We start from the raw sequence: 23,307 nt of genomic DNA on the forward strand, positions 1-23,307 counted from the left end.
TATATATCTCTTTTTAAAAATGCAACACATGTGTGTAAAACATAATTGAAATGATATCAAAGTACAAGCATAACGAGCATAGTTTTATTTTCTCAACATCCTTTTTTTCAAAATCATCTTTCTCATCATTAATATCATTAATGTAATGATCCCAATCTATTTTAATATAGATGATTTTTAATATGTATCATACAATAACATGTAGAAATTATTTTAAACACAGAAATTTTTTAACTCGCACAAAGAGAAGTTTAAATATTACATATGTATTTTATATATATTAAGTATTGTACATTGTATTATATATGTATATATAATAAAATATTTAATAATATATTTTGTTTTACATGTCTCGTGCGTGTGATAAATATATATAATCAGAAGCTTTTCTAAGATTAGGTCAAGCTAAATATAAGTGTTTAATAATGACAAACAAAGAATAAATTCTAATTTTTCTTGTTAAAAAAGATGTATATGCCATAATAAATATAAACGGAATACAATTTAATTTGATTCGATATATACATATATATATATATTTATGTAAAATAGTATACATATATTGAAGAAAGTTTAAATAAGATAAATTAGATTTTTCTAAATAAGTAACGACCGTGATTTCGATGTATATAATATAGAATAAATAAATAAAACTATATCAATCATAAAAATCAAAGATCGAAAGGCACAATAAATCATATACACAATCTGTGACTTTCAAGACACATCAATAACGAACTCGTTAGCAATTGTTAGGAATTTAAGATTATACTTTCCGTCCTATGTTTTCTTATCCAAAAACATTCTGTTACTTTTAACGTTCTGTTATTTTTAAATCGATAATTAATTATTAATTTATAATTTCAATTTACGTTTAAACATCTTATAACTTTTGAACTATTCACGATAAAATTGTTCTATGATTAAAAAATTGCGAGAAATAATAATCATTTTAAATAATTAATTAAGATTAAAGATTTGATAAGATGACTTCTCTGATCAAATCCTATTTTTCATAATACGAATGTTTTCATCACTATAAAAGGAATTTAAAATACTAAATTGTTTCCTTTTTTTACATAATAAAAAACGTTTCCTATTATACTATTTTTTTTTTAAATATTTATATCTTTTTTAATAAAAAAATTTTTTTGCAGATAGAATTGAAGGGATAATTGAAATGGCGCGTCTAATATTGTTATTAAGTGGCATTTTAACATTCATCGACGTGACGGTTTATTCTTCCGACGAAAATGCATTAAAATCATTGACCAACATAATACCGAAACATTATAACATCAAGTTTAGTCTATATGTCGAACAAAATACTTTTATGGGCGAATGCGATATTATCATCAAAATTCTTGAAACGACGCACACAATAAGCATGTTTGCAGAAAAAATGAGCATGATGCGATCAAGATTGATAGTTCTGTCTGATCAAAATACAATTGATATCTATAATGAACTAGGACATTCGTATGATTATGATAGGAATATCTTCCACATTTATTTTAATGAAGAATTATCACCAGGGGATTACATTCTGAATGTAAGATATACCAGTTCTATGTTTAATAACGGAGGCTTTCAGCGGATTTTCTACTACAGCGAAGAGGGACTAATGTAACTATTAAAATATATAAATTATTAAATACATATCATTATAATATACAAATATCATTCATTATTAATTATTACTAACCATCATCGCTATGAGATATGTATATAGAATTTTAATTACATATATATATAAGATTTTTGATAAAACACTATTTAAACATATATAGCTCTCTCTTTCACATACAATTTTTCAAAATATAGATATAATTACATTTGTTTCTATATTTCAATATATTTTTTATTGTAAAATTTAAATCTGAAAAAGGTTTGGAGATATTTATAAGAATTTTGAGTATTAAAAAATGCTCTTTATCTGTTGTATGTTCTAAATCTCTCTAATATTATAAACATTTTTTAAATATTATTTATATAACTTTTTATGTTACTTATATAAACTGCAAAAATATTGTTACATAGTATATAAAAATGTAATTAAAATATATAGAATAATAATAATATGGTGAATATAAGTTTTTTCTCTAGGTATCATTTTGCGCAAGATTGCACATTTGTACAAATATATTATTCAGTTTCTGTATCTCTTACTTTTATACTAACAATCATTGAAATTTTTTTATTATTTTTGTTATTTTTCGTTATTTAATGCGCATCGTTTAAATGCCATAGATGGTTGTCCGCAACACTTTTCCAGCGAATGTGGGATCGACGGATGTTCCCACGTTGGAGCTCGTCAAAGACCACCTTTGATATTTCCATATATCATTCTGAAAATTATAAGGTTTTGTCAAACATGCCGATACAAGCAACATCTATCCCCATGATAAGAATTGATCAGGATTTGGGTGACGATAACATGCAATGGACATATTTCAATAGCACTCCTGCAATGTCCCCCTTTCTCGTATCAATTGTTGTAACTAATTTTGTTCAAAATTTTATTCATGAGGATGATATTGCTAGCATATGGTGCGACAAACGATCAATAAGTTCCTTGCAATTTGCACTGGCAATTACTAAAAATATTACGATATATTTGAAAAAAGAATGGAAGCGTTTGCAACAGTTTCCAAAAGTAAATTATATCGTAATTCCAGAGTTTCAAGAGCGAAATGATAACATGGTAAACTTGGGAATCATCCTTTATAAGTAAGTACATGATGTTTGATATTTAAAAATTGAGAGATTTACAGTCATGTATATTTTTATGTGTCTAAGTTGATATTTGATTGAAAATATGACATGTACAAAGATTTTTGTACATAATTACATTTTTTACAAATATTTTTTAGTGAAGCAGATGTTACCTATAATGAGAAAACAGACTCTATTGGATGCAAATATAACGTGATGCACGTAATAGGATATGAAATAATACGAGAATGGTTTGAGAGTATAGTCAATCCATTTTGGTGGCCTAACTCATGGTTGAGTAAAGGTTTTACTACATTCTTAACAATCCATACCCTCAATCAGGTTATTTTATTTGTTTCTTTTACATAATTAATTTCAGAAATGCTTACCAAAATAAATAAATAAATATATATATATATATATATATATATATATACATATATTCTTATATCTTTATAATGTCTTGTAATCATTAGTCAATTAAAATGAAAATGATCCGATTCTTTCAAATTTTTATAATATCTAATAATAAGTAAAGAGATTGACAGAAAAAGGCGTGTATGTATATATATATATATATATATATATATATATATATATATATATATATATATATACACGTATTTAAATCAAAATAATTTAAAAAAGGCCTGTGTGTAACAATACATTTTAAATGATTTTAAAGATGTTTAATGTTTAATCTGAATCAATTACATTGCATGTTATTTTTCAAAGATACTTTATTTTTAAACTATATTATAAGAATAAAAAATAAAACTTCTTTTAACAATATTGTAATAGCATTTTGCTAATACAAATGCATTTTTTCCAATTAAAATTTATATAATCAACAAAACTTTCCTCTCTAGAGTTTGCCAAATTCTCGGATAATAGATTTGTTCGTAGTCCAATTTCAACATGAGTCCCTTCACTTTGATGTTGATAACAGGATGTTGCCTTATCAAGGCAAACCCGTGTCAACTAAAATTGTTAATTACGTCAAAGGTATGATTGAACATTATTAAATGATCACTTATAAATTTCTATGCTAACATAATAAAAAAAAATATATAAAAAGCTAAAAATGAAAAAATTTATCTTCAGTTTATTAATATAATATATACGTACATGTACACACGTACATAAACATATATATTCATATACATACACATACACATAAAAATTGAAAAATTAAAATTAAAATTTCTTTACCAAATTAACTTTAGTTAAAAAAAGTTGTGATAAATTTATTCTGTATATATTTAATCGTATTTTTTATAATGTAAATTGTCGTAGCATCCGTTATACTTCGCGTATTACAACACGGATTTAACATAGATGCATTTTGGCTGGGTATCCGTACATATTTATATGAAAAGTAAGATATAATAATATAATATAATTATACATACTCTCTTAAAATTACATATCAAAAAGATAATAATTGAGTGTTTTATAAAATGTTTCTTTCACCTTGCTTTTCTTCATTCATTTTTGCTTTATTTCTCGATTTTTTATTTTCAAGCTCTTTTTTTTAGCTTCTATTTTTCGGTTTCCATTTTTTTTTTTTTTTTTATTTTGGCTTCTATAAAAACTCTTTCGGGATCATTTTTGTTTTTAATAGCTGCTTCTATTAAAAGTTAGATTTTTGACGTTTATTTTTTATTTATATTTATTTATTTTTTTACTTTTATTTTTACTTTGTCTTGCTCGATTTTTGTTTTATTGTTTTTTTATTCCTGTTTTCAGTATCTCTCATTCTTTTTCAATATTTTTTAATAAATTTGGAAATGTATTTGTTTCTTCCACTCTTTTTTCTATATATGTAAATAAGAGAGAAAGAGAGACATAATAATTTCTTATTTTTTAATGCCATTTTTTACAATAATTATCGGCAATGTTAAATTTTTTTAAATTTAATGTGCTTAGAAAGCATCATTCCGATAATTTTTGGGAAGCTCTAAAAAATGCTTACGATAAAATAAATCCAAGATCATATGACATAAAAGAGATGATGTATCCTTGGACAACACAAAAGGGATATCCTGTGTTGAATATATTACATCATAATGCGGACAGCATAAAAGTATCGATAAAAAATCTTAATGGACCAAACGAAAATCGATGGATACCTATCAGCTATACCACAGAGACAGATTCCAATTTTAATATTCCTGCGCCACTTTTTTGGTTGAAACCGCCAAAGAAACCGTTTAATCGTCCTTATAGTCACTATTTTATATTGCCCCTCAAACACAGAGAGGATGGTTGGATTATATTTAACATACAACAAATTGGTAAACTTAAAAAATAAATCTGTATATATATATCATCTTTTTCACTAAAAATAACAACTTCTACTAATCTACTATAATAGCTACTACAAATTATACAATCATGTTAAATACATAAAATTGAAAATGACAGAAATTATAACAAAAATTAAAGATGAAAAATATGTACAGCACAAAATAGTAAATAGATACATGTGATAAAATCGCAATTGTACAATATATATAATTTGTTCATTATTTATAATTAAATTATCTTTTAAATTTATACAAAACTTTACTTTTACAACTTGATTTTTCAATTTAATAATACATAAAATTTATTTATTAAACGACAGGATATTATCGTATCAAATACGATAATAGATATTGGCAAAAAATTGCTTTATATCTGAACAGTGAGAATTATTGGAAAATACATGTTCTAAATCGTGCTCAAATCATCGATGATGCGTTTCATTTCATGTTATTGCGCAAATTAAAAACTCCAATGTTTTGGGAACTTGCGAAATACCTATCGCAAGAGATAGATTACATAGCATGGTATCCTATGTTCAAAGCTATGCAATACATATCAAATTCCTTTACATATCTAGAAATGGGAGAATATCCTACTAAGGTAAATAATGATAGATTTCGTGAATAAAAATATTTTATTTTGTATCTCTTATATTTTGTTTTGTATGCAACAATGAATATATCTATTCATTGTTGCATACAAGACATTGGCTTCTTATAAACAAGTAGATATCTTTCTGAAAAATTAAAATATATATCGCTGAAATAGTTATATGCTTTCTTACAATCTTATTTAGATCAAAAATAAAAATTTAAAGAGCAAAAAAAAATTTCTTTTTCCATTATATTTTAAATATTAAATATTAAATATTTATATAATATGCAAATCAATTACAATTTTTTATATTTAACGGTTTTTTAGGAACAATTAAGACAAATGCTAAATGGAGTCCTTGAGATTATAGAATACGAAGAAAAACCCACAGATAATGACTTTACCAAAGCTTTAAGGCAAGAAGCTGCGCAATGGGCATGCTTTCTTAAATTATACGATTGCCTAAAAATGGCCAACAATCTATTGAAACAACATCTCGAAATCTCTACAAAGTATATATAATTTCTTTATATAATTACGGTTATATCACGCTTATAATCATAATTTTTGTATTTTGCATGATAGTAAAAAAAAAATATGTGATACATAACTTATTCGATTAAAATACGAAACTATAAATTTATAATAATTTTTTTTCATCGTAGACTTTCGCCGTTGTGGAAAAAATGGACTTATTGTTATGGTTTGCAGACAGCAGACAATACTACTTGGCACCAAATGCTGAATAAAATAAGAGGAAATAATAGAGAAATTTCGTATTTTCTAACTTGCCCAAATCATCTAGTTGAGATAAACAACTATACATTAACATCTTATACAAAAATTGATTTTGAGCTTAATTATAAGCCTCCGCAATATAATATGGATAATGACCAATCGTTTATGTTTCTCATATCGTATAATAGTATAATAACTCAATACGCATTAAGACATTTTGTTTTTACTATTGCAAATAGTACAAAGAGCATTAAATCATTTAGGAACTTATTACAAGATTTTAAAAATATAACACCCAGGTAATATAATATGTTTCTTCACAAATATATGCTGTAATATCATATATATGGAAATCTAGTATATATACGTCACTGTTTTACTTTTATAGTCAAGTCTCAATGCCTGCAGCATTACTCATTCTTATTAATAATATATATTCTCACCAACAACTTGATATGGTAAATATCACGAACTTATACTTACTTAATATCAAGATTATTTATTTTTGAATATATATATATATATATATATATATATATATATGTACGCATGTGTGTGCGTGGGTGCGTGCAAACGTGTGTGTATGTGTGTCATATATACATATTATTTTTTGATTTAATTATTTTTATTGAAACGAAAAATTATATCGCTTCAAATTATCCTAGTACGAAACTCAATTATTTATTGATGAATATCGCAATATGACCTATTTTAGATAAAGTTCATAAATAGTATTCTGAGAAAAAAACATTATATACTATACATTATTGAGCATTAATTATCCAGCAAGAGCAATCGCATAAAATACGTTTTTATGAGCAAAAATATTATATAATCTTTTATTATTAAGTTGTTTAAGTGTATATGACATATACGTACTATTGTATCTTGTTTTAATTACGCTAGAAATTATATCGCGTCAGATTTTTATAGTGAGAGAATAAATTACTGAATGCTAAAAATTCTGTTTCAGATATACGATTTTTTCCAAAGCTTCGAGGAATATAAAATTTATAATATACACGATAAGACAAAAATACGTAAGTTTCAACTTTACAGTCGTGAATTGTTACTTAAACATGTATCTCCAAAGCCTATATATGTATAATCGATATTATAATTATAGTTAGCAATACTTCCGTATACTTTATATCTCCTATTGTTAAAACAACGTAGATATGAAACAAACAAATGTAATTACTGCGATTAGTTTATTGTTTCGCTTATTTTAATATTTTATAAATATAAATTATTGTATATCATTTAGATAGATTTTAAAATTATAATAATGACTAATCACGAAATATAACGGATCATCGGATCAGTGGTATTCGAAAGAGAGAGAAAGAGAGAGAAATAAAAAATTATTGTTATCTCTCGTAAAGCTCTTCGGATACTGTAACACATTGCATATATATATATGTATTAGATATTATTGCAAATTGCATTATTAGCAATATTTGTCGGCGAATTTTTTCGCGGATTCCGCGCTGAGATTGTGAATTCAAAGCAGTAAATATTGTAAATGAATAAAATGTTTTATGTTTCTGAATATTTAAAACAATTTTCTTACTTTAATTGCATATTTGAATGTAATTTTACATAATTATAGATTTTCCCAATTTCGAGAAATGATTAATTTGATGTAACAATCATTATAGCCGTTATTGCACAAAAAATGTTTTCTAAATTCCACAAGGGTTTACTCGTTTTATCGATACAGTACAATATCACTTGGCAACGTGCCTCTATTACAAACAGTTACGTTTTAATACATTCTCGCTGTCTTCAATAAAAGAAATTTATCATTATTGTTGATAAAATATTTGATCGCGTGTTATTATATTTCATACGTTTCTGATACGTTGAACAAACGAGATTAAAGGATGGAGAAAACGAAGAAAACGGAAAAATCATCGCATGATCCTCATAGAGAATTTTTGGATATGGACACGGACGAAGAAGATTTTGATCGTCAAGGTTCTTTTTTCCAAATTCGATTTTTTGGACTTTTGACGACATGTCCGCCAAATCAATGGATTAATTAATCGTGAAAAAATAAGAGATTAATTGTACAACCGTGTGTATTTTCGATGTTCTAGAAAGTTCAGAAACCGAAGAAGAACTTCTTCCTGAACCAGTTAAGCCGGTCTTCGATGAACAAGATTTAAATATCTTGGTCAGTTATTTCTCTGAATTTAATTAAGTGCTTCTAAATTTTTTTTCTGTGGCTTGAATATAAATATGAATTTTAATAGATTATTATATTTTGGTAAAAAGGATTTGATTCTATTTTCTATTTTTTATTTCTTATATTTGTAGCTTATCTTTGTTTTATTTTTTGAAATGCTATCTCTTTGACAATGAAACCTATATGCTTCCATCGATCTTTTTTTCGTCTTCTGACATAACATAGAAAGATTTAACTGTTTAATAATATATTTTTGTTATCAGATTTTCTAATTGTTTTAAATTTATAATTTACACATAACATTTAAATTAAATAATAAATTAATTCTTAATTCATTTCTGTTGTATAATGTCTTTTTATTTTTCTTGCTATAAGCAACTTTGAAAAAAAAGATAAAAAATTAATTAAATTTTAAAGTTAATTTATAATTCGATTTTTTTCTCATAATTCTTATAAATGCTTATTATAGTATATTTTACTAATATTATATTCAACGCGTTATTCCAGATGCAATACGTAAAAGATCTTACGATACTTCCTTCGATCAAGGATTCTGATTGGAAGGAGGATTGTCATACGATTATTCGCGAATACTTCGAGAACCCAGGTTGCGCATTATTGAGTATATATTTTGAGATGGATACATTGAGAGCACGATTAAGTGTTCCAGAAGATGATCAAAGCGAATTCGTGTATTTTTTGAGGACACCTTGGCATGTGTTTACCGTCGATAATTTTCACGCTGCAGTCATCTTCGGCAGCGTCAATCGTAATGCAATGATGTGCGTGTTGAAAGCAATGGAAAATATGTATGTACCTGCTGCACTCAACAGCGGCGAGTGGCCAGAGAGTATCCTTTTGTAAAATACTTGATCCAATTATTATAATCGGTATTTGAAAATAACATTTTTTTGATTACTTCGACGCTTTTAGGAAACTCGCACAATCTGATAAATAGTAAATAACACTAATGCAGTAATAATAAGAAATTGTGTAATAAGAAATTAATTATTGAAGTTAATAATTTATTATTATTATTATTATTATTATATAAAATTATTAATTCTTTAAATTAATTATAAGGATACTGGTTGTATTTCAAAATTATTAAATTGCTTGTTTTAATTAACATTAATTATGAAGCAGAAGAACAAGAGTATTGTTTTTTAACGAAAGCAGTTATCAGGAATAATGTGTTCTTCAATTTGCATAATTTTCTAATGTGTTTAACCGAATCGGTTTACAAACCATTGGGTTTGACTAAGCTTTATGTGCCACGAGAAGATTTGCCTGATATCGCAGCACCGCCGAGAGACGAAAAGCCGGATTTATCCGAGGAAGATGGGCAGTATATGTCTAATAAATTACGAGAATCGGAAAAGGCACAGATAGATAGATTTGAAGGGATTGTACGATATTGGATCAAACAGATACGGGAAGCATTAGCGAACATGTCCAAGAGCACAACTGGAGGAATCATTTTCGATGAGCTGCAACATTGGACAGCAATATGTTAGTTTCGAAGATATCGTTAGATATTGTTAGATACAGTTGCATTTTACGTATATTACATATATTGTATATACTAAATCGGAAGCAATTAATTGTGTCATTTCAAATTTCTACTATTTAAAAAATAGGAGAAGAAACAAAATTATTATCTGTCTTAGGGAAAGTTAGAGAGAATCATTTTTTGTATTTTTTTTTCTCACTGAATATTTAATTAGAGATCTACTCATTAAATTATCTATGTTCTGAGATAAGATCTAAAACATTTTATTTGCAGATTTTGATCTGTGCTCTTTGCACGATCAGCTCTCGAGTAAGGAAATTCAATCAATATTACATCTGTTGGAGAATGTTCATTCGCCGAGCGTGGAATCTTTTCGATATTTGACGCTACAACTTCATGAAGGATTAGAACAAGCTGCATCCAATGTAACATATCTGAACGTTTTATCGGAAGCTTGTAACAATCTGAAATGCCCGAATGAGATTGAAGAGCCTATAACGAGAATATTGCTCTTGATATTGTTTATCTGGACGGAATCCCCGTTTTATAACATACCGTATGATTTTTTAATATATTATTTATTTAATAAATATATTGTTAAGATACTTATAATTTGTATCTGGACTTTTTTTCAATTATTTCATTAGAGAATATGTAATGTCATAATTATTAACTGATCTTAATTAGAAAAGAAATCTATATATCATAATTAAAAAATTGATAAATAAAAAGAATTGTATTTATTTATAGGCATAACATAGAGATACTTTGTGAGGCCATAAATACTGAAATAGTGCAACAATGTAAGAACTATGTGGATTTACAAGCAATACTAGAAGGCGATGCGGAAAATGGAATAAATATACTTCGGAAATGTATTTCTTGTTGTGAAACATACAGAATCGTATACAATAAAGTATCCAAACTTACAATTAATATATATATTAATGACCGAATAAGTTATCGGATTTTACAAGAATTATGCGACCGACTTTATCAATTATCCACAAATTAGATCGTCCATTAAATTTACAAAAATTCTTTAAATATGTACAATTTTTCTGGTTTCAGATGATTTTGAAATATTAAACTTTTGAAACTTTTTGTATTTAGTCGATAATGTGAACCGTGTTTCGATTCTAATAATGAGAAAAATATAGCTCTCATACTCTATTTTTAAATTCCGATGATTTAAAATTTATTAACACAAAAATTTGTGAAAACTCTTGTCTTTTTAAAAAAATTGATTACAGGTCACGAGTATAACTGCGCGCATTGGATCCAATAGAGATTGGCAAATGAACGAACAATTAATATTTAAACGCATCGACACGTTCACACAAAGATGTTACGATGTTATTGAAATATGCAACGCTTTAATCGTGTTTGGAAGGTAGGATATAAAATAGAATATTACATATATAATACTAATATTATATATATAATACTAATCATAAATATCTTAGATCAAAAATTTCCACCATTTTAATTTAGCTATAATACAGAATGTTTAGAAAAGATATAATATCAGAACTCTTGTTATAAATCATTTAGTTTATATACATGAACATCATAATAAATATCAATATATATATAAAAATAATTTTTTTGTAGGCGTAATAAAGTGGAAATGATCGGCGGTCCCAAAGGTATTGAACACGAAGATTATTGTCGCCGAATAGAGAATTTATTTTACGAGAATCTTGAAGAAATCAAACTAGTTCGCGATAACATTTTGGACGTTACAAATTCCACATGGCTAAAAAACATGCAGAAGTTTAGAGATTCCGTGACAAATTTGGAGAATATGGTTGTAAACCTAATCGATCGAATATTTGAAGAAGTCCAAACCATCGAGGAGGGTATCGAGGCTATTTATGCTTTGCAACGCTTTAAATATAGAGCATCCTTGCAAGATACGTTATCAACAAAATGGGTACAGGTGAGAAAAGAGTTTCTCGTACAAAAGAGAGTAAATATAAGAATGCAAAACTTTTGTCTATTCTGTAATAAAAAATGCAAATAAATATATAATAATATAATAAATATTTAATGTAGATAATAATAAAAATAATATGTAATACAATTATAATATATTTAATACAATATTTAACATAGATGTATGAATTTTCTAGGTATGGAAGATATTTGGTAAAGAAATCGAAAGTTGCAGCAATAGCATGACTCAACATAATGTGTATCATCCATTGCTTCAACATCACACGGAAAATTCAATTACGTTGTGCATTAGTAAATATTTAGAACGATTATACCACATAATGATCGATGCGTCTGACTGGATAGGAGAATGTACAGCCCAAAAGTAAAAATCAATCTATAATCTGACATTTTTTTCTATATATTCTAAGCAGCAAAGCTTTTACTATTCTAGAGTTATTTCTCTGTTCTAAAATTTTCCTTCATAATTTCTATTCTTATTTTAATGACGCATGTGAGTAATAAAAATATTTTCTTAAATATTCTATTTAAGCATTCTGCTTTTCACTCGATCTTTTTTACTTTCATCACGTGACAAATTAAATATGTAATAATTTAAGAGAACAATATAAAAAAGAAAATTTTAATAATTAAGAAATCTAAGAGTAATACACTGGGATTTCGGTTGCATATATCTAATTTAAAATTATGAAAATATTTGCAATTTTTATCGTACAATTTTATGTGATATATTGAAAAGCAGAATTACTAAATAACATATTTACTTTATTGTGAATTATATAATAATATTAACTATTATTAAAATAAAACGTATATTTTGCAGGTACATATTGGAACAATACAAGAAAGTGAAAAGTTCCATCGATAATAAGATAGAGCATAATCCAAACTAAAAAAATAGTTATAGTTTTCCTAAAAATATATTATTTAAAAAGAAATTATATTGAAAGTATTAAAAATACCATAATATAATAAATATACATATTACAAAAGATATCAGAAATTTCTATTATGATTCTAAGATTATATATATTGTCATAAGTTAAATTAACAATAAGATAAAATAGTATATATATTATGTAATTATGTGTAATATATATATATTATACTATTATTATACATAAATACTGATTACTTCTAGAAACAATATTATAAAATATTAAAATAAATATTAGAATATTAATTCTATTTATATATGTTTCAGTACATCGTTGAGGGAAGAATGTTGGGTCTATAAAATCGGCACAGTATACACTTGTTTCTTATCGATGGTGGCAATGTTTGAAGAGGTTGTAGTAGCAAATGCTTGGGTCTGGGTAGCGACTTGAACTTGATTAGCAATACAAATTGTAGATTGTAATTGATAGACAGTATACCACCTTATCAGTTAAGCATAACTGCTTGACTGATGAGGTGGTATACTGTTTATTATTCTTGTTGTTCCACTCAGGGTTGGTAATGTTTGCGTAAGAAATGCTAGAGTAATAAGAAAATTGAGGCAAATTAAAAATCGCTATAGCAAAAGTTCAACAACATTATTTGTATTAAAAGCATTTCATGAATTTATTTATTTGAGAGGATTAAAGCAACAATTGAAGCTGAAAAGTATTACTGCTAATATGCTGCATATATTCGCGAAAATGTATACTACCCTGGTGAAAAGCTTCCTCGAAAGCTCTCAGACAATTCTTCAGCTCTAAATTTTGCAACAATTGCGTACTTGTTAGTTGTAAACCCGCTGATATGTCTGCCTCTATTTGGACACCAGCACTGGTTACTTGCAGCGATGATAATGTAGATAGAGAGACTAACGGTACTAACAGCACAGGATTAGTGAAATATTCTTGAGTTACATGGGAACTTCCACTTTGCTGTACTATTTGAGTTTGCAAATGTTGCTGCTGCTGCTGCTGTTGTTTTTCTTTGTTATTCGACATATCCAATCTTTTTAACTCAAGTTTTTCTTGATATTCTATTGTTCTATAGAAAAAAAATTAAACAAAAATTAAATTAATTTTATTAATAAGTTTCATTATTTTTCAAGTTTAAAAAAATTATTTACTAATCAACTGCATCATCGAAATTGTCGGGGCAAACTCATTGTCAATTGAAATATTTGTGGCCTCCTTCAATTTCAACATTCTTTCGTTAGTGGAGCAAGTTTTAGATTTTTGAGCTCCAGTAAAATATGTGCAAGCGGGTGTTTCTTTGTACTTTCGCATTGCTTCAGAATCCATTTGCTCAGAAAGAATTTCTTGAGCCGGTTGCTATATTAAAAATGTATATTTTTTTAGTATATATTAAGTGTTTTTTTTTAAACATCTTACACATCACCATTGCATAGGCATTAAAATACTATTCGTATTATTACTGATTTACATTCGTTTCCTGTTATGAATGAGGTTGTTGGTGAGATTGTGTAGTTGCGTTTGTGGCTCACATACATACATTGAAGAGAAGGGAAAGCAATGTGTAGAAAGTGCAACGAACAGACATTTGTAGAGTGTAGTGCAATAAATAGTAAACATAAATTTTGTCAACATGAATTTAGAATTATTAGGTGAATATTACAGTGATTAAATTAGTTTTCTTACAAAATACATGTAGTAAATAATAATGAGATCAACTATTATTCATAATTGTTTTAGATGTGCATTATAATCGTAAATATCCAGAAAATGATAAAATTTTTTATTTGCGATATTGTATTTTTCACTTCTCTCAATATAAATTTTATTTGTAACTCTTAGTAGAAAGAAAAACATAGTAAAGTTTTAGCATTAATTTTTCTAGTATACGTTTTAGTTTAGGTTATAATATACTTCAATATTTATGTTTTCACAGAATCATTTGGACAAAATTATCCAGAGGTGCGTCCTGTTTTAATTCTACATTTATTAATAAAATAATGAGTAGTATTAACATTGTATTTTTAATAATTATTTTTTTTAGGAATTTGATGGCACGTTAGATTGTATATCTCTTGCTGTAACATGTACATTTAATAAGAGAGGGACACTACTTGCCGTTGGATGCAATGATGGAAGAATTGTAATCTGGGATTTTTTGACTCGTGGTATAGCTAAAATTATTAGTGCCCATGTACATCCTGTTTGTTCGTTGAGGTAAGTTATATACAGTTTACAAGAATCTAGAGCAATTTTGGTATATAGTGTCTGAGACAGTTACTTGTGAGAGTATATGAAAAATTATTAATAAAAGAAGTGATTTGGTTCAAAAGGAAGAAATAAGAAATTGAATATTTTGAAAAAGATTAAATATTAAAGCATACTAAATTTATTTTGTATCTTTTAGTTGGTCTAGAAATGGTCATAAGTTGTTAAGTGCTTCTACAGATAATAATGTATGTATATGGGATGTTCTATCGGGAGAATGTGATCAGAAATACAGATTTCCTTCTCCAATACTAAAAGTGCAGTTTCATCCAAGAAATCTCAACAAATTTCTGGTATGTCCAATGCGTCATGCCGCTGTTATGGTCGATGTTGAAGGAACACATAGAGTTATACCGCTTGATGAAGATGTAAGTATTATATGATATACATATTGTGTATTCAATCTTAATAATATCCTAATAATTCTTTACACACATATTTGAAGATGAAAATAACATTGGTAAAAACTATATTAGTTTAATTTCAGAGTGATTTAAACATAGTGGCATCATTTGATAGACGTGGGGACTATGTATACACAGGGAATGCTCGTGGTAGAGTCTTAGTTTTAGATGCTGAAACATTAACTGTGAAAGCTTCTTACAAAATAACACAGGGTACAGCTAGTAATACAGCAGTGAAGAGTATAGAATTTGCACGACGAGGCTCCTGTTTTTTAGTTAATACATCTGATAGAGTAATACGTGTATATGACAGTACTGAAATATTAGCATGTGGCAAGGATGGTGAACCTGAACCAATTCAAAAATTGCAAGATCTTGTAAATAAAACCATGTGGAAAAAATGTTGCTTTTCGGGTGATGGAGAATATGTGTGTGCTGGTTCGGCAAGACAACATGCATTGTATGTGTGGGAGAAAAGTATTGGAAATTTAGTGAAAATTTTACATGGAACTAAGGGCGAGCTTTTGCTTGATGTTGTGGTAAGAAAATGAATTGAATTTACATTAGTTATAATTTTTTTTAAGTCTTTAACTAAAATATGATACAATAAATATTCAACACACACATAATATAATGTACTATTCTTTTTCTATGATAGTGGCATCCAGTGAGACCAATAATTGCATCCATATCATCAGGCGTAGTTTCTATTTGGGCACAAAACCAGGTGGAGAATTGGTCTGCATTTGCACCAGATTTCAAGGAATTGGATGAAAATGTTGAATATGAGGAAAGGGAAAGCGAATTTGATTTGAGTGATGAAGATAAATCTGTGGTACAAGGAGAAGAGGCACAGGATGAAGAAATAGAGGTTGATGTCGCATCGATTGACAGAGTTGCTGCGTTTTGTAGCTCTGATGAGGAAACTGAAGACATTGGTTCTCTCCAATTTCTACCTATATCCCCAGATGTGGAAGATTCTGAAGATAATCAAGTGACACCACATGAAGTGCCATTAAAGAAACATCGTTCGCATGATATAGATTTACAGGGGGCACCAATTGACGGTAAGATATTACTGACATAAGATAATTATGTTTAGAAGATTATAAATATACTGACTTAATTTTATACTGATATCAATACAATTTATAGAAACTCATCCCTTGTTAAACAAAGGAAAGGATAAACCAACCACAAAGAAGGGAAGGCCAAGATTAGAACATAAAAAGGGAAAATGATTTAATATATAAAATATTGATAACAATTAAAAATTGAATATTTATAGCAAAAAGTATATAGAAGATTGTTTTGATGAATTGTAAAATTGTACAACAAATGTATAATTGATTACAAATGAACGAATGAATATGTGTGCAAATATAATTTATATAATTTTACAGTAACTTTACATATTGCAAGTTATTTTTTTTTAAATAACAAAACTACAAGTTACGATATAAATAATTTTGTCTTAGCTTATGTTTATTCAAAAAAATAAATTATTTTAAAATATTATTTTCTGTAATTTCATATATTCAAATCCGCGAATATACAAGAATAAGATATTTGTTTGGTCATCAATTCACAAGATGGCACTATGAAGAAAAAAAATGTAAAGGATATAGTTCCTCTATTTTAAGATTATCAGGATCGAGTATTTTCTCTATTCTAAGCTCTTCTTTCGCGCGGTTTTCCTTATTCTATTTATTAAAACTCATTTTGCTAGTATATGCGCAGAATAAAAATATTGCGAGTTCTATTCTATCTTCTATTTCACTCTCTTTTTCGCTCACAACATGATTTTCGCATGTAATCACACGGAAAAAAGAGAAACAGCATGAGCATAGAGGAGAATCCAATTGAAAGAAAACAGCTGATTGAAGGTAGAAGAAAATGTAGAATAAAGAATTTTAGAATAGAGGAAGTCGACTATACATTTTTTATCGGGGTCTCTCTCTTTTACTTTATTTGATTTGCTCCTCTTCGATTAGCATGTAGGTAGATAATTAGACGGGCTCGATCAGACGCCGTTAACTGGGACCGGTAGAAGGTAGGAGGCCGGTCATTGAATGGTTAACGTCGTCGCCGTGTTTTACCATCGTATACTACGTGCGCGCGTTCATTCGCAAGTCACTTACATCTGTGCGAACGGGCCTTTCGTTACGGCCAAGTCAACGGAATAAGGATAGTTAATCGACTGATTTTGAGCAGACACGTGAAATCACACGGACGTCAAAATTCTTCCAGATCATGATTCGATCGAGCCTCGTGTTTGTGCTCATCGTCGTCATTGCTTCGCATGTTACTACCGGTGAAGATTGTAAGGGATGCGTGCCTTTGGATTCTTACTCGTTCGACAAGGTATGGGAAAAAAAATGAGAAGTATAATTGATGATTTTCGACGCCGAGCAGTATAAATCGAGACTATTTAACGTAAAAAACAATAAAATATATATTCTCTCTTTAGATTAAGTTCTGAGATATATTTCGTTTATATACATATATATATATATATATACGAGATTTTTTTATGTGATGTGTAAAGCAAGAAAATTTTGTTTATCAACGAAACTGACTTACGTAATAAAATTAAATATAGAAATTACGAAATTAATATAATTATGAAAACCATTTTTATTTTATAATTCTACAACATATAATTTAATGAAAAGGAAAAAAAGTGTATGTGTCTGTATTTTCTTTGCAACTTTATAAAAAGTAACGATGAAGAAATATTCGATCGGTTTTCACTGCGATTAGCTTTAAAGTTACTATAGTTACGAGCCATCAGCCACGTTGACAAGTTCCATTGTGCTTTGATTCATAAGCATAAGCGTTATTTATTCATAGTAAATCGATTATATTTGGCATGGACGAATCGATTGAATGTTGAGGTATACATTCCTCTGACAGAATAGAATTTATATCGTTGTAATTAATAGTGAATGTATAAATTGTCATGAATATATCACAAATAGGTATACAGTTATAATCAAAGGAGTGAAAAATTTTTCGGAAATAAGTTCAAAATCGGATATTTCATTTTGTACTATATGATTTTTATAGTTTTATGGTATTTTATAATTTTGAAAGGAGAGTGAAATGATATCAACAAATTATTTTGAAAACGCGTTAATTATTTTTTTAAATAAAACTGCGATGACATATATATATATATGAGTTCAATGAGATTAATAAAACAATATAAAATAGAACACATTTAATTTTCACTTATAACTCTTTGTTGAAAAATTAATGTCTTATTTAAATAACTATTTGAAATGTCTATAATAGCGATGTTTTTATAACACAAGAGGCATTTTAAACCAACAAGTATTCACTATTTAATTTATTAAAATTGAATATATAAATAATTAACTTTTTAAAAATTAAATACAAATTTCAATAAAAGCACTTTCTGTAGAACACAATATATTCGTAATAATCACTAAAATCGTGACTGCATTTGCAACTATTAAAGCGAAGAATAAACGATAATGTTATCGCTGAACTTTTACGTGTGTACTTTTAAATGTGCCGTGAATACATCGGATATGTCAAGATATAATTCGATCATTTAAAAAAAGAAAAAAAATATATAATTAAATACATTAATGTCCGCATCCAAACATATATTTCGTACAACATTTTTCCGATTCTTTTCGCAAGCAATAAATAGTTGAAACGGTTTCGATTATTAATATTGCGCACCTATTCGCAATATTTTCCTAATACATAATTTTGCAATTAAGCGTATTCTTTTGAAGCCGTTTATAGAAAACATTGTTTTTTATGGCCACAGGTGATTCCCAAATTCAAGGCGGTACTCGTTAAATTCGACGTCGCCTTTCCATATGGTGGCAAGCACGAGCAATACAGCACGGTAGCAGCCGATACCAAGGATTCGCAGGATCTCCTGATAGCCACAGTAGGCGTCAAGGACTTTGGCAATAAGGATAACTCCGATCTAGCGCAACGTTATAATATCAAGAAGGAAGACTTTCCGGTAGTCTTACTATTCGTACAAGGTAAATCGGAACCGATCAGATTTACCACCGAGAAGGATTTCGATTTCACCGGCGAATACTTGAAGCGATTCGTCAGATCCAAGTCGAGGGTATACCTAGGTCTACCAGGATGCGTGGAACGGTTGGATAAATTAGCTGAAGAATTCAAAGTCGCGAACGAACAGGAGAGACAGGTAATTTAATGCTAACAAAATAAGAAAAATATTTATTGAAATATTAGATGAACAGGGCATCATTTTTTGAAAAATGAAAGCTTTGGAAATCTTTTTTTTTTTCGGTTAAGAAAGGAACAATCATATGACATTAAAAAATATTCTTTCGTTCTTTATATTTTCCAATTTTTCTGTGACCATGGCCTAGTTTACACCGATACGCTTTAATATATACTAAATAGTATACTGGCCAATCACAGCTATTTCATTCTTCGAAGGAATGGTTATAATTGGCTAGTGTAGTACTAAAATATATTAGTATTAAAATATATTGGTGTAAACTAGACCTATATCTATAAATTTAATATATAACAATTACTGTGTGTTATTAACGAAACAAATGGAGCAATAAAATCAAAAATAAAATAGCGATTTAGTAACAAAGAGCATTAAATTTTACATGTTCCATTTGATTATGCTAAAATGCTAGAATGTCAGCTTCATAAATATATGAACTTGAACAAAGAATTAAAATAATCACATATTTATTTGCGATATTACTAAATTTTCTCTCTAAAGAGAATGTATTATTATTATTATTATTATTTTTTAGGAGATATTAAAGAAAGCAAGGATCTTCGAAGAAACTTTGCCAGAAGAGCAACGGGAAGCTGCAAAGATTTATGTGAAGACTATGGAAAAGATCCTAGAAAAAGGAGATGTATTTGTACAAACGGAAGAGACACGAGTACAGGGACTTCTTTATAGAGGAAAATTATCTAATCAAAAGAAACGTACGATGGAAGAGAGACGAAACATCCTACAGTCTTTCTCAGCGAGGGATGAATTGTAGAAAACTTAAAATCAAATTTATTAATGATTGTCCAAAGTTGTCTAATAATTTAGTTTCAATTCGAATATCGATTATTTGCTTTATAGTGGATTATTTGATATATTTCATCTAATTTTATATAAATGTTAATTGGAATATACACATTTGGACATTATTCAGAATACCAAAATATTGTTCCACATTCCTTATTGAATTTCTCTGTGATGAAGCATTTTATACAATATGATATGTAAGACTATTTGCTATTCATACAATTATTTTTTGTGGATGCTTTGTTTCTTTATACAGGTACATTGGTACATGATGCAAATGCAAGATAAACTAAGCGATAAATATTAAAAATATAGGCTTTTTACATCCAGGAATATATCTATTTAGCTGTCAAATTAAATATTTGAATAAATATAATTGTTTAAGGTTTTTGTTACATAAAAAAAAAGTAAAAAATTAAAATTTATTGAAAATATTTTCCAAGGAGGAAATATGTTATTGTCAGAGAAATTGTAGATTAAGATATTATATTGTAAAGTATGCAACAAGTGAATTAATTTTATATTATAATATACTACTTGTGATTCTTTCAACATACAATTTGATATTTTTAACTCAGACATGGTATGCAATCATTAACTATCAAAAAATAATTGATATAATGCATAAATCATCTTTCTGAATTAAGAAATAAATAAAATTCGGAAGATTTTCTGTTTATACAATTATCGTTGTATTTATTCATTTCCTGTTTCTCCAACAGTTGACACACACGTTCTCTCACATACACTCTTTCCAGTACAAATACAATTTTGTATTGATTTAAAAATGGTCTCAGTTTAAAAAAATCACAGATAATATCTAACATTCGTATAAATACAGTTTTATCGCGTAACTGGGAAATTTATTTAGCTTCTCTATAACATTGCTAAAAAATGTACTTACATATTTATCAATGCTCAAATAATGAAACTTTAATGGCATGATATGCACATCTGCGTATATAAAATTGGAATGTGACATTTGATAATAAACTCCGTGTTATTCGTGTCTCCAGATATATATGTGTATATATATATATATATATATAATTCATTATTAATTTTTCTCACCTTCGTCTTTCACGTTTAACTTTGTTATTTCGTTGATTATTTTCTCCTCATTTGTCGTTACTACATCTTTCTTTTCTGTTGACATCGTCGGTACTTTCTCGACTCCTCTCTGCTGAGAAATCACAGCAGATTCTCCAGTCTGTTTAGGCAACTTTGTTTGATCCTCATTATCGGTACTTTCATCATAACTTACATCACTGCTGGATTCACTATCACTTTCACCATGCTTCTGTTCTGGATTGTTTTTACCAGCATAAATCTCACATTCAGATCCTACAATCTTCTTAGCTTTTTCAAATGTCTCTTTCCACATTGATGCATCTAGCAAATAAATAAAATAACGTAAGAATATTCTCTGTAATATTCCTTTTTTCATATTTATCATGTATTGCGTTTCTCATATATCCAAGATTTTTAATGCATCTATTCAAAACTTACTTTCAACATTCGCGAAACGTATTGCGAGCAATTCTGGCTTGAGTTGTTCATCTGCAAAATCAGCGAGTACACTCCAGACCCATGCTCTATCACTGCCGCAATTTGGTTTTAGTTCCATCCATGGAGTCACAAAATGGTTAGCACAGATCTTGAGGGTTTTGTCTCTGCGCATCACTACTCTAACTGTGTTTTTTATTTTATGCCTTAACAATTTGACTTCTCCTGTGCCACGCTCCTTCCATTCCGCTCGAATATTCGATGTATCATAACGATATAATTTTGCTCGCCTAGGAATGACAAAAGATATTATATGTATATTATTCTGTAAGTCTATTATGTAAAATAAATATTCTTACAATTATTAAACTTACATTTTCAACATCTCTATCTCATCTTCCTCATTGTTGGACACTTCTATTAAAGGTAAAGAAACTATAGGTTCAAAATGTACATCATTTTCAGTATTCTCTTCATCATTGTCCTGGGACTCGCAATTGGCACCTTTCACATCAATATGATCGCCGTTTAGCTTAAAAAAAAAAAAAAAAATAAATAAATAAATAAATAAAACAAAAAGTTATTTTTAAAAATTCTAACATCAAGCTCAATTAAAAAATACAAGATTTAGAATATAAAAGATAAATATATGTCAAAATATGCATGGAAATTGAGATCAAAATAAAACAGATCATATTATTGAAAAAAAAAAAAAAAAATAATAATTTCCGTGTTTCATGCATTTTATATTTTATCTCGAAAGACACAAATACATAACCTATCGCTCTCGTAATGTAATGATGTAATCTTGATCGGTAACAATTAAATTAAGATCAACGTATTAATTTAATTTAAAAAAGAGAAGAAACATGAAAGAGGAAAGAACATTTCGTCAAAATATATGTACCACGTTCTCCGGCATCTCTTATCGGCGTTAGCTAAAAAACAACAGAACTAACAATCGTCACAATTTACACCAGTGATAGTTTCGTGATGTATAAAAAAATCTTTGATCCCAGATCTCTCGTGACTCTCGTGGGATTTTTCCACGCGTGCGTAGTATGTGTCCTATTCTATTCGGAATGATATTGGCAGCGCCGAATGGTAACGCATCGCGTCTCCGAAGCAGAAAA

The 23,307-nt window shown here is 27.9% G+C and overlaps 5 protein-coding genes across 8 annotated transcripts; 4 read left to right on the top strand and 1 right to left on the bottom strand.

Annotated features, from left to right (window-relative positions):
* Positions 1-1,180: 1,180 nt before the first annotated feature.
* On the top strand, positions 1,181-6,660 carry LOC138941772 (aminopeptidase N-like). The gene is made up of 10 exons (XM_070311659.1): positions 1,181-1,626; positions 2,251-2,730; positions 2,874-3,057; positions 3,585-3,720; positions 4,012-4,093; positions 4,645-5,012; positions 5,345-5,625; positions 5,947-6,131; positions 6,285-6,536; positions 6,597-6,660. Exons 1-10 carry the CDS (start codon positions 1,181-1,183, stop codon positions 6,658-6,660), a joined length of 2,478 nt encoding a protein of 825 aa, XP_070167760.1.
* Positions 6,661-8,035: 1,375 nt separating this feature from the next.
* On the top strand, positions 8,036-12,913 carry LOC138941776 (uncharacterized). Its single transcript, XM_070311664.1, is given in 11 exon segments — positions 8,036-8,079; positions 8,156-8,337; positions 8,460-8,536; positions 9,056-9,398; positions 9,728-10,060; positions 10,335-10,617; positions 10,812-10,977; positions 11,315-11,454; positions 11,676-12,003; positions 12,197-12,384; positions 12,844-12,913. Coding segments are annotated over 11 exon segments (2,154 nt in total).
* A 169-nt stretch (positions 12,914-13,082) lies between these two features.
* On the bottom strand, positions 13,083-23,297 carry LOC138944823 (ran-specific GTPase-activating protein). 4 transcript variants are annotated; one of them, XR_011448879.1, is made up of 7 exons: positions 23,082-23,293; positions 22,549-22,706; positions 22,178-22,464; positions 21,740-22,060; positions 14,083-14,287; positions 13,672-14,000; positions 13,083-13,496 (listed from the first exon to the last, which is right to left on the bottom strand). XR_011448879.1 is itself a non-coding variant. In XM_070315865.1 (5 exons), exons 1-5 carry the CDS (start codon positions 23,094-23,096, stop codon positions 21,489-21,491), a joined length of 915 nt encoding a protein of 304 aa, XP_070171966.1. In that variant the 5' UTR covers positions 23,097-23,297; the 3' UTR covers positions 21,344-21,488. The 4 variants fall into 4 exon arrangements, 2 of the variants coding, with proteins under 2 accessions (XP_070171966.1, XP_070171967.1); XR_011448880.1 differs by having other exon boundaries at positions 13,084-13,496; positions 13,741-14,000; XM_070315865.1 differs by lacking the exons at positions 13,083-13,496; positions 13,672-14,000; positions 14,083-14,287 and adding an exon at positions 21,344-21,622 and having other exon boundaries at positions 23,082-23,297.
* Positions 14,439-16,995, top strand: Rbbp5 (retinoblastoma binding protein 5). Its single transcript, XM_070315863.1, has 7 exons — positions 14,439-14,580; positions 14,865-14,890; positions 14,973-15,145; positions 15,336-15,564; positions 15,684-16,139; positions 16,259-16,667; positions 16,756-16,995. The coding sequence occupies exons 1-7, from the start codon at positions 14,562-14,564 to the stop codon at positions 16,839-16,841; spliced, it is 1,398 nt and encodes a 465-aa protein (XP_070171964.1). The 5' UTR covers positions 14,439-14,561; the 3' UTR covers positions 16,842-16,995.
* On the top strand, positions 17,533-21,241 carry Wbl (endoplasmic reticulum protein 29-like protein wbl). The gene is made up of 3 exons (XM_070312192.1): positions 17,533-17,964; positions 19,406-19,804; positions 20,397-21,241. Exons 1-3 carry the CDS (start codon positions 17,854-17,856, stop codon positions 20,634-20,636), a joined length of 750 nt encoding a protein of 249 aa, XP_070168293.1. The 5' UTR covers positions 17,533-17,853; the 3' UTR covers positions 20,637-21,241.
* Positions 23,298-23,307: the final 10 nt, after the last annotated feature.

This window comes from Polyergus mexicanus, unplaced genomic scaffold (genome assembly GCF_030449975.1).
Source record: "Polyergus mexicanus isolate NDT 795.1 unplaced genomic scaffold, iyPolMexi1.0 SCAF_2, whole genome shotgun sequence".
NCBI lineage: Eukaryota > Metazoa > Arthropoda > Insecta > Hymenoptera > Formicidae > Polyergus > Polyergus mexicanus.

Coding starts and splice junctions, on each gene's coding strand:
- Rbbp5 (XM_070315863.1), top strand. Junction 14,891..14,972: donor TTGGACAAAATTATCCAGAG/GTGCGTCCTGTT, acceptor TATTTTTTTTAG/GAATTTGATGGCACGTTAGA. Junction 16,668..16,755: donor ACAGGGGGCACCAATTGACG/GTAAGATATTAC, acceptor TACAATTTATAG/AAACTCATCCCTTGTTAAAC.
- Wbl (XM_070312192.1), top strand. CDS start 17,854: ATGATTCGATCGAGCCTCGTGTTTGTGCTCATCGTCGTCATTGCTTCG. Junction 17,965..19,405: donor ATTCTTACTCGTTCGACAAG/GTATGGGAAAAA, acceptor TTATGGCCACAG/GTGATTCCCAAATTCAAGGC. Junction 19,805..20,396: donor CGAACGAACAGGAGAGACAG/GTAATTTAATGC, acceptor ATTATTTTTTAG/GAGATATTAAAGAAAGCAAG.
- LOC138941772 (XM_070311659.1), top strand. CDS start 1,181: ATGGCGCGTCTAATATTGTTATTAAGTGGCATTTTAACATTCATCGAC. Junction 3,058..3,584: donor CAATCCATACCCTCAATCAG/GTTATTTTATTT, acceptor TTTCCTCTCTAG/AGTTTGCCAAATTCTCGGAT. Junction 6,132..6,284: donor CATCTCGAAATCTCTACAAA/GTATATATAATT, acceptor TTTTCATCGTAG/ACTTTCGCCGTTGTGGAAAA.
- LOC138944823 (XM_070315865.1), bottom strand. Junction 22,465..22,548: donor GAGATAGAGATGTTGAAAAT/GTAAGTTTAATA, acceptor TGTCATTCCTAG/GCGAGCAAAATTATATCGTT. Junction 21,623..21,739: donor GTTAAACGTGAAAGACGAAG/GTGAGAAAAATT, acceptor TTATATACGCAG/ATGTGCATATCATGCCATTA.